The sequence below is a fragment of the Oncorhynchus mykiss genome, chromosome 12 (genome assembly GCF_013265735.2).
Source record: "Oncorhynchus mykiss isolate Arlee chromosome 12, USDA_OmykA_1.1, whole genome shotgun sequence".
Lineage (NCBI taxonomy): Eukaryota > Metazoa > Chordata > Actinopteri > Salmoniformes > Salmonidae > Oncorhynchus > Oncorhynchus mykiss.
In genome coordinates this window covers 98135486-98152432 of record NC_048576.1, presented here as the reverse complement: position 1 = coordinate 98152432, position 16947 = coordinate 98135486, and the positions used below count along the sequence as shown (strand labels likewise).

The 16947-nt window shown below is 43.9% G+C and overlaps 1 protein-coding gene across 1 annotated transcript in view; it reads left to right on the top strand.

Annotated features, from left to right (window-relative positions):
* Positions 1-15359, top strand: part of LOC110485327 (guanine nucleotide-binding protein subunit alpha-13) — a 49216-nt gene extending 33857 nt beyond the window's left edge. Inside the window, exons 3-5 of the mRNA XM_036939436.1 lie at positions 1182-1232; positions 11699-11899; positions 12110-15359. Of these exons, the coding sequence (XP_036795331.1) occupies positions 1182-1232; positions 11699-11899; positions 12110-12481 (624 nt within the window). The 3' untranslated portion in view covers positions 12482-15359. The remainder of the gene's footprint in view (positions 1-1181; positions 1233-11698; positions 11900-12109) is intronic.
* The last annotated feature ends 1588 nt before the right edge of the window (positions 15360-16947 follow it).

Sequence of the window (16947 nt, the reverse complement as noted above, 5' to 3'; positions counted from 1 at the left end):
TAGTGTTACCTCTGGTTTCAGCCTCCTCCTGGGGGTTAAGGCATCGTGGTAGTGGTACTTCTGGTTTGAGACTCCTCCTGGGGGTTATGGCATTGTGGTAGTGGTGCCTCTAGTTTCAGCCTCCTCCTGGGGGTTATGGCATTGTGGTAGTGTTACCTCTGGTTTCAGCCTCCTCCTGGGGGTTAAGGCATCGTGGTAGTGGTGCCTCTGTCGTTTCAGCCTTCTCCTGGGGGTTTTGGCATCGTGCTAGTAGTGGTACCTCTGGTTTCAGCCTCCTCCTGGGGGTTAAGGCATCGTGGTAGTAGTGGTACCTCTGTGGTTTCAGCCTCCTCCTGGGGGTTATGGCATCGTGGTAGTGTTACCTCTGGTTTCAGCCTCCTCCTGGGGGTTAAGGCATCGTGGTAGTGGTGCCTCTGTCGTTTCAGCCTTCTCCTGGGGGTTTTGGCATCGTGCTAGTAGTGGTACTTCTGGTTTCAGCCTCCTCCTGGGGGTTAAGGCATCGTGGTAGTGGTGCCTGTAGTTTCAGCCTCCTCCTGGGGGTTAAGGCATCGTGGTAGTAGTGGTACCTCTCTGGTTTGAGCCTCCTCCTGGGGGTTATGGCATCGTGCTAGTAGTGGTACCTCTGTGGTTTCACAGCTGTTCTGTGTGCATGTGGTATTCTCAAGGCCACAGCTTGGTTTCTCTTTCTGTCTTTCTCGCTCTCCTTTCTTGCGTACACCACACACACACACACACACACACACACACACACACACACACACACACACACACACACACACACTTAGCCTAAACAGACACACACAAACACCTTCTGTTTGTTCTGTTCTGTGTCTGCTGCTACCTGAGCAGCGTGTTACTCAGGGTTTCATTTATAGATGCTGTTTGTGTGTGTGTGTGTTTGTTCTGAGATCTCTGCATTTCCTGTTCAGTCCGGCGGGCGCAGGAAGCGAGTGTCGCCTCATTGCCTTGATTTTCAGGCAGCGCTGCGCGTGAGAGTCAGAGGTCAACACACTTGTCTTCCTGTTTTTAAAGGAGTCCTTGGCCTTTTCACATCCACCCACACAACACTACTTTTGATTCACTTTTAATATGAATAACATGACCTCTGTAGTACGTGTGCTTGAACTCTGAATAACTGAACCAATCTGACATGTTCTCCGCTCTCCCCTCTCCTCTCCCAGGGGGAGTCTGTAAAGTATTTCCTGGATCATTTGGAAAAGCTGGGACAGCCGGTAAGTCCCACCCATCTCTTATGCATCTATACACTACTGCTGATGAAGTAACAGTCAGAATGAAAAGAGAAGTGAAGCCGTCCCCCTCTCTCTCTCCTCCCTCTGTGGTTCTATCCATCTCCTCACATATCTCCCATCTCTCTCTGAGATGTCAGGGTGTGCTACCAGTGAAGGCCTGATCTCCTTCTGACTAAAGAGGGGGAAACCGACCTCTCTCTCTCTCTAGTCTTTCTCAACTTTTCTCCCTGTTCTTCACGGGCAGTGCAGAGGAATGGAATGAGGAGTGTAACTCTGTATCTCTGGCTGGTATCCTGATAGTGACTTCACTGATGGCTTTTCCAGTGCAGCCTGATCTTTGATGTCACAGCGTCTAGAATGGCAGGAATCCTCCTCTGGAATGGAACACATACAACACACACATACAACACACACATACAACACACACACACATACAACACACACACACACACATACAACACACACACACATACAACACACACACACATACAACACACACACACACATACAACACACACACACATACAACACACACACACACACACATACAACACACACATACACATACAACACACATACAACACACACATACAACACATACAACACATACAACACACACATACACATACAACACACACATACACATACAACACACACATACAACACATACAACACACATACAACACATACAACACACACATACAACACATACAACACACACACATACAACACATACAACACACACATACACAACACATACACATACACAACACATACACAACACACACACCTACAACACACACACATACAACACATACAAGTTTGTAATGATCTCCTTCCTTCAGTTTGTAATGATCTCCTTCCTTCCTTCAGTTTGTAATGATCTCCTTCCTTCAGTTTGTAATGATCTCCTTCCTTCAGTTTGTAATGATCTCCTTCCTTCCTTCAGTTTAAAGATCTCTTTCCTTCCTTCCTTCCTTCAGTTTGTAATGATCTCCTTCCTTCCTTCAGTTTGTAATGATCTCCTTCCTTCAGTTTGTAATGATCTCCTTCCTTCCTTCAGTTTGTAATGATCTCCTTCCTTCAGTTTGTAATGATCTCCTTCCTTCCTTCAGTTTGTAATGATCTCCTTCCTTCAGTTTGTAATGATCTCCTCCCTTCCTTCAGTTTGTAATGATCTCCTCCCTTCCTTCAGTTTGTAATGATCTCCTCCCTTCCTTCAGTTTGTAATGATCTCCTCCCTTCCTTCAGTTTGTAATGATCTCCTTCCTTCCTTCAGTTTGTAATGATCTCCTTCCTTCCTTCAGTTTGTAATGATCTCCTTCCTTCCTTCAGTTTGTAATGATCTCCTTCCTTCAGTTTGTAATGATCTCCTTCCTTCCTTCAGTTTGTAATGATCTCCTTCCTTCAGTTTGTAATGATCTCCTTCCTTCAGTTTGTAATGATCTCCTTCCTTCAGTTTGTAATGATCTCCTTCCTTCAGTTTGTAATGATCTCCTTCCTTCAGTTTGTAATGATCTCCTCCCTTCCTTCAGTTTGTAATGATCTCCTTCCTTCCTTCAGTTTGTAATGATCTCCTCCCTTCCTTCAGTTTGTAATGATCTCCTCCCTTCCTTCAGTTTGTAATGATCTCCTTCCTTCCTTCAGTTTGTAATGATCTCCTTCCTTCAGTTTGTAATGATCTCCTTCCTTCAGTTTGTAAAGATCTCCTTCCTTCCTTCAGTTTAAAGATCTCTTTCCTTCCTTCAGTTTAAAGATCTCTTTCCTTCCTTCCTTCCTTCAGTTTGTAATGATCTCCTTCCTTCCTTCAGTTTGTAATGATCTCCTTCCTTCAGTTTGTAATGATCTCCTTCCTTCAGTTTGTAATGATCTCCTTCCTTCAGTTTGTAATGATCTCCTTCCTTTAGTTTGTAATGATCTCCTTCCTTCAGTTTGTAATGATCTCCTTCCTTCAGTTTGTAATGATCTCCTTCCTTCAGTTTGTAATGATCTCCTTCCTTCAGTTTGTAATGATCTCCTTCCTTCAGTTTGTAATGATCTCCTTCCTTCAGTTTGTAATGATCTCCTTCCTTCAGTTTGTAATGATCTCCTCCCTTCCTTCAGTTTGTAATGATCTCCTCCCTTCAGTTTGTAATGATCTCCTCCCTTCAGTTTGTAATGATCTCCTCCCTTCCTTCAGTTTGTAATGATCTCCTTCCTTCCTTCAGTTTGTAATGATCTCCTTCCTTCCTTCAGTTTGTAATGATCTCCTCCCTTCCTTCAGTTTGTAATGATCTCCTCCCTTCCTTCAGTTTGTAATGATCTCCTCCCTTCCTTCAGTTTGTAATGATCTCCTCCCTTCCTTCAGTTTGTAATGATCTCCTCCCTTCCTTCAGTTTGTAATGATCTCCTCCCTTCCTTCAGTTTGTAATGATCTCCTCCCTTCCTTCAGTTTGTAATGATCTCCTCCCTTCCTTCAGTTTGTAATGATCTCCTCCCTTCCTTCAGTTTGTAATGATCTCCTTCCTTCCTTCAGTTTGTAATGATCTCCTTCCTTCCTTCAGTTTGTAATGATCTCCTTCCTTCAGTTTGTAATGATCTCCTTCCTTCCTTCAGTTTGTAATGATCTCCTTCCTTCCTTCAGTTTGTAATGATCTCCTTCCTTCCTTCAGTTTGTAATGATCTCCTTCCTTCCTTCAGTTTGTAATGATCTCCTTCCTTCCTTCAGTTTGTAATGATCTCCTTCCTTCCTTCAGTTTGTAATGATCTCCTTCCTTCCTTCAGTTTGTAATGATCTCCTTCCTTCCTTCAGTTTGTAATGATCTCCTTCCTTCCTTCAGTTTGTAATGATCTCCTTCCTTCAGTTTGTAATGATCTCCTTCCTTCCTTCAGTTTGTAATGATCTCCTCCCTTCCTTCAGTTTGTAATGATCTCCTTCCTTCCTTCAGTTTGTAATGATCTCCTCCCTTCCTTCAGTTTGTAATGATCTCCTTCCTTCCTTCAGTTTGTAATGATCTCCTTCCTTCCTTCAGTTTGTAATGATCTCCTTCCTTCCTTCAGTTTGTAATGATCTCCTTCCTTCAGTTTGTAAAGATCTCCTTCCTTCCTTCAGTTTAAAAATCTCTTTCCTTCCTTCAGTTTAAAGATCTCTTTCCTTCCTTCCTTCCTTCAGTTTAAAGATCTCCTTCCTACAACACATACAACACACACATACAACACATACAACACACACATACAACACATACAACACACACATACAACACATACAACACACACACATACAACACATACAACACACACATACACAACACATACACATACACAACACATACACAACACACACACACACAACACATACAACACACAATACACATACAATACACATACAACACACACACATACAACACATACAAGTTTGTAATGATCTCCTTCCTTCAGTTTGTAATCATCTCCTTCCTTCCTTCAGTTTGTAATGATCTCCTTCCTTCAGTTTGTAATGATCTCCTTCCTTCCTTCAGTTTGTAATGATCTCCTTCCTTCAGTTTGTAATGATCTCCTTCCTTCAGTTTGTAATGATCTCCTTCCTTCAGTTTGTAATGATCTCCTCCCTTCCTTCAGTTTGTAATGATCTCCTCCCTTCCTTCAGTTTGTAATGATCTCCTCCCTTCCTTCAGTTTGTAATGATCTCCTTCCTTCAGTTTGTAATGATCTCCTTCCTTCCTTCAGTTTGTAATGATCTCCTTCCTTCCTTCAGTTTGTAATGATCTCCTTCCTTCAGTTTGTAATGATCTCCTTCCTTCCTTCAGTTTGTAATGATCTCCTTCCTTCCTTCAGTTTGTAATGATCTCCTTCCTTCCTTCAGTTTGTAATGATCTCCTTCCTTCCTTCAGTTTGTAATGATCTCCTTCCTTCAGTTTGTAATGATCTCCTCCCTTCCTTCAGTTTGTAATGATCTCCTCCCTTCCTTCAGTTTGTAATGATCTCCTCCCTTCCTTCAGTTTGTAATGATCTCCTCCCTTCCTTCAGTTTGTAATGATCTCCTCCCTTCCTTCAGTTTGTAATGATCTCCTCCCTTCCTTCAGTTTGTAATGATCTCCTCCCTTCCTTCAGTTTGTAATGATCTCCTCCCTTCCTTCAGTTTGTAATGATCTCCTTCCTTCCTTCAGTTTGTAATGATCTCCTTCCTTCCTTCAGTTTGTAATGATCTCCTTCCTTCCTTCAGTTTGTAATGATCTCCTTCCTTCCTTCAGTTTGTAATGATCTCCTTCCTTCCTTCAGTTTGTAATGATCTCCTTCCTTCCTTCAGTTTGTAATGATCTCCTTCCTTCCTTCAGTTTGTAATGATCTCCTTCCTTCAGTTTGTAATGATCTCCTTCCTTCAGTTTGTAATGATCTCCTTCCTTCAGTTTGTAATGATCTCCTTCCTTCAGTTTGTAATGATCTCCTTCCTTCAGTTTGTAATGATCTCCTTCCTTCAGTTTGTAATGATCTCCTTCCTTCAGTTTGTAATGATCTCCTTCCTTCAGTTTGTAATGATCTCCTCCCTTCCTTCAGTTTGTAATGATCTCCTTCCTTCCTTCAGTTTGTAATGATCTCCTCCCTTCCTTCAGTTTGTAATGATCTCCTTCCTTCCTTCAGTTTGTAATGATCTCCTTCCTTCAGTTTGTAATGATCTCCTTCCTTCAGTTTGTAAAGATCTCCTTCCTTCCTTCAGTTTAAAGATCTCTTTCCTTCCTTCAGTTTAAAGATCTCTTTCCTTCCTTCCTTCCTTCCTTCAGTTTGTAAAGATCTCCTTCCTTCCTTCAGTTTGTAAAGATCTCCTTCCTTCCTTCCTTCAGTTTAAAGATCTCCTTCCTTCCTTCAGTTTGTAAACATCTCCTTCCTTCCTTCCTTCCTTCCTTCCTTCCTTCCTTCTTTCCTTCCTTCCGTTTAAAGATCTCTTTCCTTCCTTCCTTCAGTTTGTAAAGATCTTGTTTTATGTCCAATTTGTTCTCATGTTTTCTTTTTGGTCTTGTCTCATTCGTTCCTTCTGCGCTGTATGCACCTTCCCATTTACACACACACACGAAGCCCCTCCCCCTGTCACTCACACGCCAAGCCCCTCCCCCTGTCACTCACACGCCAAGCCCCTCCCCCTGTCACTCACACACCAAGCATCCTCCCCCTGTCACTCACACACCAAGCCCCTCCCCCTCACACACCAAGCCCCTCCCCCTGCCACTCACACACCAAGCCCCTCCCCCTGTCACTCACGACAACGAAGATGAGAGATCAATTCTCTGACAAGCGGTTTCCCCTCCCTATTTCCATTTGAGGTTTGGTCCAACAGAATGGGTCATATGGACACCACAACACACGGAGACATTATTATACTGCAATAGAGGAGAAGTTAACCTTTTCTAATGAAACCCTGTTTATGTCTCAACTCCTCAGATTGAGAGCAGAGCAGACACTACTACAACAGGAGTATCAATGAACGTGGATTCTGGGAAATTAATTCTCAGTTTGTCTCGCGCTGCATTCGGGTACCGCTAGCAGCATCTTAACCAGACTGTTATACTAGCAGCATCTTAACCAGCCTGTTAGCTGTCTAGTCTGTTATACTAGCAGTCTAGTCTGTTATACTAGCAGTCTAGTCTGTTATACTAGCAGTCTAGTCTGTTATACTAGCTGTCTAGTCTGTTATACTAGCTGTCTAGTCTGTTATACTAGCTGTCTAGTCTGTTATACTAGCTGTCTAGTCTGTTATATAATACTACTAGCAGCATCTTAACCAGACTGTTATACTAGCTGTCTAGTCTGTTATACTAGCTGTCTAGTCTGTTATATAATACTACTAGCAGCATCTTAGCCAGTCTGTTATACTAGCTGTCTAGTCTGTTATATAATACTACTAGCAGCATCTTAGCCAGACTGTTATACTAGCTGTCTAGTCTGTTATATAATACTACTAGCAGCATCTTAGCCAGACTGTTATACTAGCTGTCTAGTCTGTTATACTAGCTGTCTAGTCTGTTATACTAGCTGTCTGGTCTGTTATACTAGCTGTCTGGTCTGTTATACTAGCTGTCTAGTCTGTTATACTAGCTGTCTAGTCTGTTATACTAGCTGTCTAGTCTGTTATACTAGCAGTCTAGTCTGTTATACTAGCCGTCTGGTCTGTTATACTAGCTGTCTGGTCTGTTATACTAGCTGTCTGGTCTGTTATACTAGCAGTCTAGTCTGTTATACTAGCAGTCTAGTCTGTTATACTAGCTGTCTGGTCTGTTATACTAGCTGTCTAGTCTGTTATACTAGCTGTCTAGTCTGTTATACTAGCAGTCTAGTCTGTTATACTAGCAGTCTAGTCTGTTATACTAGCAGTCTAGTCTGTTATACTAGCAGTCTAGTCTGTTATACTAGCAGTCTAGTCTGTTATACTAGCAGTCTAGTCTGTTATACTAGCAGTCTAGTCTGTTATACTAGCTGTCTAGTCTGTTATACTAGCTGTCTAGTCTGTTATACTAGCTGTCTAGTCTGTTATACTAGCTGTCTAGTCTGTTATACTAGCAGTCTAGTCTGTTATACTAGCAGTCTAGTCTGTTATACTAGCAGTCTAGTCTGTTATACTAGCAGTCTAGTCTGTTATACTAGCTGTCTAGTCTGTTATACTAGCTGTCTAGTCTGTTATATAATACCACTAGCAGCATCTTAACCAGACTGTTATACTAGCTGTCTGGTCTGTTATACTAGCAGTCTAGTCTGTTATACTAGCTGTCTAGTCTGTTATACTAGCTGTCTAGTCTGTTATACTAGCTGTCTAGTCTGTTATACTAGCAGTCTAGTCTGTTATACTAGCTGTCTAGTCTGTTATACTAGCAGTCTAGTCTGTTATACTAGCAGTCTAGTCTGTTATACTAGCTGTCTAGTCTGTTATACTAGCTGTCTAGTCTGTTATACTAGCTGTCTAGTCTGTTATACTAGCTGTCTAGTCTGTTATACTAGCAGTCTAGTCTGTTATACTAGCAGTCTAGTCTGTTATACTAGCAGTCTAGTCTGTTATACTAGCAGTCTAGTCTGTTATACTAGCTGTCTAGTCTGTTATACTAGCTGTCTAGTCTGTTATATAATACCACTAGCAGCATCTTAACCAGACTGTTATACTAGCTGTCTGGTCTGTTATACTAGCAGTCTAGTCTGTTATACTAGCTGTCTAGTCTGTTATACTAGCTGTCTAGTCTGTTATACTAGCTGTCTAGTCTGTTATACTAGCTGTCTAGTCTGTTATACTAGCAGTCTAGTCTGTTATACTAGCAGTCTAGTCTGTTATACTAGCAGTCTAGTCTGTTATACTAGCAGTCTAGTCTGTTATACTAGCTGTCTAGTCTGTTATACTAGCTGTCTAGTCTGTTATATAATACCACTAGCAGCATCTTAACCAGACTGTTATACTAGCTGTCTGGTCTGTTATACTAGCAGTCTAGTCTGTTATACTAGCTGTCTAGTCTGTTATACTAGCTGTCTAGTCTGTTATACTAGCTGTCTAGTCTGTTATACTAGCAGTCTAGTCTGTTATACTAGCTGTCTAGTCTGTTATACTAGCTGTCTAGTCTGTTATACTAGCAGTCTAGTCTGTTATACTAGCCGTCTGGTCTGTTATACTAGCTGTCTGGTCTGTTATACTAGCTGTCTGGTCTGTTATACTAGCAGTCTAGTCTGTTATACTAGCAGTCTAGTCTGTTATACTAGCTGTCTGGTCTGTTATACTAGCTGTCTAGTCTGTTATACTAGCAGTCTAGTCTGTTATACTAGCAGTCTAGTCTGTTATACTAGCAGTCTAGTCTGTTATACTAGCAGTCTAGTCTGTTATACTAGCAGTCTAGTCTGTTATACTAGCAGTCTAGTCTGTTATACTAGCAGTCTAGTCTGTTATACTAGCAGTCTAGTCTGTTATACTAGCTGTCTAGTCTGTTATACTAGCTGTCTAGTCTGTTATACTAGCTGTCTAGTCTGTTATACTAGCTGTCTAGTCTGTTATACTAGCAGTCTAGTCTGTTATACTAGCAGTCTAGTCTGTTATACTAGCAGTCTAGTCTGTTATACTAGCAGTCTAGTCTGTTATACTAGCTGTCTAGTCTGTTATACTAGCTGTCTAGTCTGTTATATAATACCACTAGCAGCATCTTAACCAGACTGTTATACTAGCTGTCTGGTCTGTTATACTAGCAGTCTAGTCTGTTATACTAGCTGTCTAGTCTGTTATACTAGCTGTCTAGTCTGTTATACTAGCAGTCTAGTCTGTTATACTAGCAGTCTAGTCTGTTATACTAGCAGTCTAGTCTGTTATACTAGCTGTCTAGTCTGTTATACTAGCTGTCTAGTCTGTTATATAATACCACTAGCAGCATCTTAACCAGACTGTTATACTAGCTGTCTGGTCTGTTATACTAGCAGTCTAGTCTGTTATACTAGCTGTCTAGTCTGTTATACTAGCTGTCTAGTCTGTTATACTAGCTGTCTAGTCTGTTATACTAGCAGTCTAGTCTGTTATACTAGCTGTCTAGTCTGTTATACTAGCTGTCTAGTCTGTTATACTAGCAGTCTAGTCTGTTATATAATACCACTAGCAGCATCTTAACCAGACTGTTATACTAGCTGTCTGGTCTGTTATACTAGCAGTCTAGTCTGTTATACTAGCTGTCTGGTCTGTTATACTAGCAGTCTAGTCTGTTATACTAGCAGTCTAGTCTGTTATATAATACCACTAGCAGCATCTTAACCAGACTGTTATACTAGCTGTCTAGTCTGTTATACTAGCAGTCTAGTCTGTTATACTAGCAGTCTAGTATGTTATACTAGCTGTCTGGTCTGTTATACTAGCTGTCTAGTCTGTTATACTAGCAGTCTAGTATGTTATACTAGCTGTCTGGTCTGTTATACTAGCTGTCTGGTCTGTTATACTAGCAGTCTAGTCTGTTATACTAGCAGTCTAGTCTGTTATACTAGCTGTCTAGTCTGTTATACTAGCTGTCTAGTCTGTTATACTAGCTGTCTAGTCTGTTATACTAGCAGTCTAGTCTGTTATACTAGCAGTCTAGTCTGTTATACTAGCAGTCTAGTCTGTTATACTAGCAGTCTAGTCTGTTATACTAGCAGTCTAGTCTGTTATACTAGCAGTCTAGTCTGTTATACTAGCTGTCTAGTCTGTTATACTAGCTGTCTAGTCTGTTATACTAGCTGTCTGGTCTGTTATACTAGCAGTCTGGTCTGTTATACTAGCAGTCTAGTCTGTTATACTAGCAGTCTAGTCTGTTATACTAGCTGTCTGGTCTGTTATACTAGCTGTCTAGTCTGTTATACTAGCTGTCTAGTCTGTTATACTAGCTGTCTAGTCTGTTATACTAGCTGTCTAGTCTGTTATAGTAGCTGTCTAGTCTGTTATACTAGCTGTCTAGTCTGTTATACTAGCTGTCTAGTCTGTTATACTAGCTGTCTAGTCTGTTATACTAGCTGTCTGGTCTGTTATACTAGCTGTCTGGTCTGTTATACCAGCTGTCTGGTCTGTTATACTAGCTGTCTGGTCTGTTATACTAGCTGTCTGGTCTGTTATACTAGCTGTCTAGTCTGTTATACTAGCAGTCTAGTCTGTTATACTAGCAGTCTAGTCTGTTTTACTAGCAGTCTAGTCTGTTATACTAGCAGTCTGGTCTGTTATACTAGCTGTCTGGTCTGTTATACTAGCTGTCTGGTCTGTTATACTAGCTGTCTGGTCTGTTATACTAGCTGTCTGGTCTGTTATACTAGCTGTCTGGTCTGTTATACTAGCTGTCTGGTCTGTTATACTAGCTGTCTGGTCTGTTATACTAGCTGTCTGGTCTGTTATACTAGCTGTCTGGTCTGTTATACTAGCTGTCTAGTCTGTTATACTAGCTGTCTAGTCTGTTATACTAGCTGTCTAGTCTGTTATACTAGCTGTCTAGTCTGTTATACTAGCTGTCTGGTCTGTTATACTAGCTGTCTGGTCTGTTATACTAGCTGTCTGGTCTGTTATACTAGCTGTCTAGTCTGTTATACTAGCTGTCTAGTCTGTGTTTTATAAATGTTCAATGAGCATAAAGCACAAAGCACAGTCTCATTCTGATAAATCAGGTAGGACACTTGATTTCAACATCTGAACAAAGTGGACAGGAGAGCATGCTGCTCAAACAGCTGGAGATGTACAGAAGGGTGTGTTCATCACAATCTGTTCTACCTGGTTAGCTAGCAGATCTCTCTCTCATTCACTCGCTCTCTCCGACTCAGCAGGATATCCTGTTCGCTTGTAAGTCTACTAAAGGAATCCGTTAGTACCAACCTTCTCCATCCATCACTCTCCCATTCACTCGTTCTCTCTCTCATTCACTCGTTCTCTCTCTCATTCACTCATTCTCTCTCCCATTCACTCGTTCTCTCTCTCATTCACTCGTTCTCTCTCTCGTTCTCTCCTACAGGACTACCTACCGACTCAGCAGGATATTCTCCTGGCCCGTAAGCCCACTAAAGGTATCCACGAGTACGACTTTGAGATCAAGAACGTTCCATTTAAGATGGTGGACGTTGGGGGTCAAAGGTCGGAGAGACGGAGATGGTTTGAGTGTTTTGACTCTGTCACCTCCATCCTCTTCCTCGTCTCCTCTTCAGAGTATGACCAGGTGGGTTTACACACACACACACACGTTTCTGTCCTTGTGAATGAAATTAAATGACCAAGAATTTGGATGTATGCACACACACTCTCTTAAATCAGCACACACACACACACCTGTCTTTGGATGTTATATACAATTAAATATCATTTGTATTTCACACACACACACACCCTACTCCCCTAACCTCTTAACCCCCCCCCCCCCCCCCCCCAGGTCTTGATGGAGGACCGTCAAACCAACCGTCTCAGCGAATCCCTCAACATCTTCGAGACGATCGTCAACAATCGTGTTTTCTCCAACGTCTCCATCATCCTGTTCCTCAACAAGACGGACCTTCTGGAGGACAAGGTGCGCTCGGTCCCCATCAAGGACTATTTCCCAGAGTACCCCGGGGAGCCACACAGCCTGGCCGACGTACAGAGGTTCCTAGTGGACTGTTTCCGGGGGAAGAGGAGGGACGTGACACAGAAGCCCCTGTACCACCACTTCACCACAGCCATCAACACGGAGAACATTCGCCTGGTGTTCCGAGACGTCAAGGACACCATCCTCCACGACAACCTAAAGCAGCTCATGCTGCAGTGACCGCAGGGGGGTTATGACCTTTTTCAAGTCACCTTTTGGCCTTTAACCCCCACCCGTCCCCCCCGTGACTCCTCACCGTGACCCACTGACTTGCCATGATTGCAGGGTGATGAACAGAGAGCAGAAGAGTTGTTGTGTTACACTGTGTCACTGCCTTTTAAGTCACCTTTTGGCCCTTGACCTTTAACCCCTGCGAGCCCTCACCTAGACCCCTGATCTCCAGTCACCTCTGGTGCAGGCTGTCACCTATGACCCTTGACCACTGAACCCTGTTACCACTTCTAATGGCCTTGTACCTGGCAGTTCTATCCCTCCCCTCTTCTAAACCACTGTAAATGAGCTCTCCCAATCCCTCCCCTCACACACCCCTCTCCTATCTGTAATGGACTATTCCAGAGTCTGTAGATATGTTGATGTGTTCTGTAGGATGAAGTTGCCCTCAGACTCTGATCCTGGGTCAGTTTTTAATTTTCCCCCACTAATGGTTAATGACAGGATATGGGGAGGGGAAGCTGGTCCTAAATCTGTTGTTCTATATTACTATATTCACTCTGTTGGTTCACTCTTAACTCTCCTGTCTCACTCTGTCACTTTGTAACCTGTCTGAGAAGCCCAGACCACTGCTGGAGGTTAGCGGTCAAGGGTGAAGGGGTCAACTGGCCTTTCTGTGTTGGAGGGAGGAGTCAAAGGTCGTCACCCACGGCAACCAGGGAAGCGGGAGTGGTAAACGCTGTAGAACAAAATGATGATGACTGTGTTTTACTGGCGTCAGCCTGTCGCTATGCACCCCCACTCACACCTGCCCTGAACTGGCTTGATTCTACACTTCCTTTTCCCTCAGAGCCTGATTATGACATCACCGTGCCCCCCCCCCCCCCCCCCCCATTCTGACAGCCAATCAGTGTCGCTATCTGGATGTGGAACCAACTGCAGCGGAGAGCTTGTTACTTGTTGTTGTTGCTGAGGGGGAAGTTAAAGAGTGGGGGGACTTTACAACACTGTACTAAAACTAATCCTTAATGATTCCACAAATAAGCCTTTTACCACTGTCTGATGATTACCTATCAAACAGAGCTATACACACACACACACCCTGCCCATAGAGACTCTTCTGACCTGATCCTGGTCTTACTGTTTGGAACTTTTGACTTTTTTCCCCACATAGATTTATTATGAATATATGTACCTAAACATTGTCTTTGTAAGTTATATTTGAAAGGTTTTTACACAAGTTTGATTTACACCTGCTGATGGACAGTGTTAAAGGAAGAGGGTGTGTGAACACACACGCTCAGACAGACTGGCCCGGACAGACTGGCCCGGACAGACTGGCCCGGACAGACTGGCCCGGACAGACTGGCCCGGACAGACTGGCCCGGACAGACTGGGTCGGACAGACTGGGCCGGACTGACCAGTTGATAAACTACTGAGCTAATTCTCAGGATACATTGTGGACCACTTATTTGTGTATTTAGAGCAATGATGTTAATTTGCCTAAGTCCTAAAACACACACACAGACAGACGGACGGCTGTCCATCAGAGGCTGGTAGTCTAAACAACTTGCCGGCCAGCTACATCCCCTCTTCCAGTCCTTTATTTCTCCCCTCTTTCTGTCCCTCTCTCTGTCTTAGTGTAAGCAAGTGATCAGCCTTATAAACCCTGTGGAGGCTCATCCTAGAGGGAAGAGACTGATCAGCCTTATAAACCCTGTGGAGGCTCATCCTAGAGGGAAGAGACTGTGATCAGCCTTATAAACCCTGCGGAGGCTCATCCTAGAGGGAAGAGACAGTGATCCGCCTTATAAACCCTGTGGAGGCTCATCCTAGAGGGAAGAGACTGATCAGCCTTATAAACCCTGTGGAGGCTCATCCTAGAGGGAAGAGACTGTGATCAGCCTTATAAACCCTGTGGAGGCTCATCCTAGAGGGAAGAGACTGATCAGCCTTATAAACCCTGTGGAGGCTCATCCTAGAGGGAAGAGACTGTGATCAGCCTTATAAACCCTGTGGAGGCTCATCCTAGAGGGAAGAGACTGTGATCAGCCTTATAAACCCTGTGGAGGCTCATCCTAGAGGGAAGAGACTGATCAGCCTTATAAACCCCGTGGAGGCTCATCCTAGAGGGAAGAGACTGTGATCAGCCTTATAAACCCTGTGGAGGCTCATCCTAGAGGGAAGAGACTGTGATCAGCCTTATAAACCCTGTGGAGGCTCATCCTAGAGGGAAGAGACTGTGATCAGCCTTATAAACCCCGTGGAGGCTCATCCTAGAGGGAAGAAACTATGATCAGCCTTATAAACCCTGTGGAGGCTCATCCTAGAGGGAAGAGACTGTGATCAGCCTTATAAACCCTGCGGAGGCTCATCCTAGAGGGAAGAGACTGTGATCAGCCTTATAAACTCTGTGGAGGCTCATCCTAGACATACTCTTATCACTCAGTCAGGGGAAAGTGATGGGGAAACTGTGTCAAATGATTTGATTTAATTATGAATCTTTCTCTCTCTCCTTAACTCCTCACCAACCAATGTGTCTTTATCTCTAGCAAACCCCCATAGCAGGCCTTTTAAATGAGTTGGACGTTGGGTTTCTACCAACTGAAGGGAAACCAGGAGAATGATACCGTTCACATTGTTGTACCCGTTATGCAGGGGGCGTCTGAAGTCACACCCTACTACTCTCTATCTAGTGCACTGCTTTCAGCCCTGTGTGTCTTTGACAGGGCACTACATAGGGCACTATGTTATTATTATTAAGGTAGTAGGGTGCGGTTTTGCACGTAGACTCCTAAAATCTCTCTCGCTCTCTCGCTCTCTCTCTCTCTCGTTGTCTCTCTCTCTCTCTCTCTCTCTCTCTCTCTCTCTCTCTCTCTCTCTCGTTGTCTCTCTCTCTCTCTCGTTGTCTCTCTCTCTCTCTCTCTCTCTCTCTCTCTCTCTCTCGTTGTCTCTCTCTCTCTCTGTCTCTGTCTCTTTCTCTCTCTCTCTCGTTGTCTCTCTCTCTCTCGTTGTCTCTCTCTCTCTGTCTCTCTCTCTCTCTCTCTCTCTCTCTCTCTCTCTCTCTCTCTCTCTCTCTCTCTCTCTCTCTCTCTCTCTCTCTCTCTCTCTCTCTCTCTCTCTCTCTCTCTCTCTCTCTCTCGTTCGTTCGTTCGTTCGTTCGTTCGTTCGTTGGTTGTCTCCCAAGTGAGTGCTATTCCCTATATAGTTTTGGATGCAGTCTGAGTCTCGTTGGCCAAACATGCTGCATGTGTAGTTCAAGTCTCTCTCACAAACACTGTCAGGGCTTCTGACTGATCGCTCCAGGCAACCCCTTCCATAGCTCCGAGTCATCCCCAGCACAGAGCTCTTTGTCTGGGCTGAGACTGTGTCAGGCCCCCTTGGCTGAAGGCCACCATTCCATCCTCTATACCAGTCGGATGGACTGGTGTGACTGGGACCAGTGTCTCCTCCCCCAGCCGCCCCACACACACACCAGTAAGTCAGACCAGACTAGGGTCTGTGATTTGCCTTTGTCTACCCTTCTCTCTGACCGGATGGACTGGTGTGACTGGGACCAGTGTCTCCTCCCCCAGCGCCACACACACACACCAGTAAGTCAGACCAGACTAGGGTCTGTGATTTGCCTTTGTCGATGCTGAACAAACAGGTTTTTGAACAACACATCCTCCTACAGAGGCAGACCCAACATGTCCCAAAGTGATCATTCTAGAATCATGTGCATTCTAGAACTGTTTCTAGCCATTCTATTTCTATGGGTGTAGTCAGTCGGTGCTTTTTGCCAAATGGCCTCCAGAGTGACTCAATACCCAGTAGACAGGCAGACGGACAGACCTATGTCCCTTACTGGTCTTATTTAGTGAGGGAGAGCTCAAATAGGAGTCCCAAATGGCACCCTCTTCCCTATATAGTGCACTAATGTTGACCAGGTCCCCATAGGGTCTAAAGTAGTGCACTATGTAGGGAATAGGCTGTCATTTGGAACAAAGCCCAGACAGACGCAGGTCTTTGTCTGCTCCGGTCAGAGAGAAGGGTAGACAGTCTGCCAGTAGTAACACCGTGGTCAGTATTCAGTCAGTGTGTGTATATCTGCTCCTTCAGGCCGTCTCTCTCTCTCTCTCTCTGTGCTGCTGCTGATGCTGTGGTTTTAAACGTGTGCCAACGACTCCGTTCCAATATCAACGCTCGCCCACTCGTTCCAATGCACTGCTTCCTTCATGTTAGTGTGGAGGTTGGAATGCAGCCCCAAGAGTCAGTCAGAACACAGTGTCATTTCAAAAGCCCAGGCCCACTTTGACGATGTCACAAAGCCAAAGCCTGTTTCATTAGGATTCTGCTACAGACAAAAACCTGCCTTCAGTGGCCTGGTCGGCCTCCACAACTGGTTTTAACCCAGTCTGAGTTGTCATTCATTGTGTCAAAAAGAGTTGTAGAGATTTCAAGCTGTTAACTGTGATGTCAGAGCCCCGCCCTG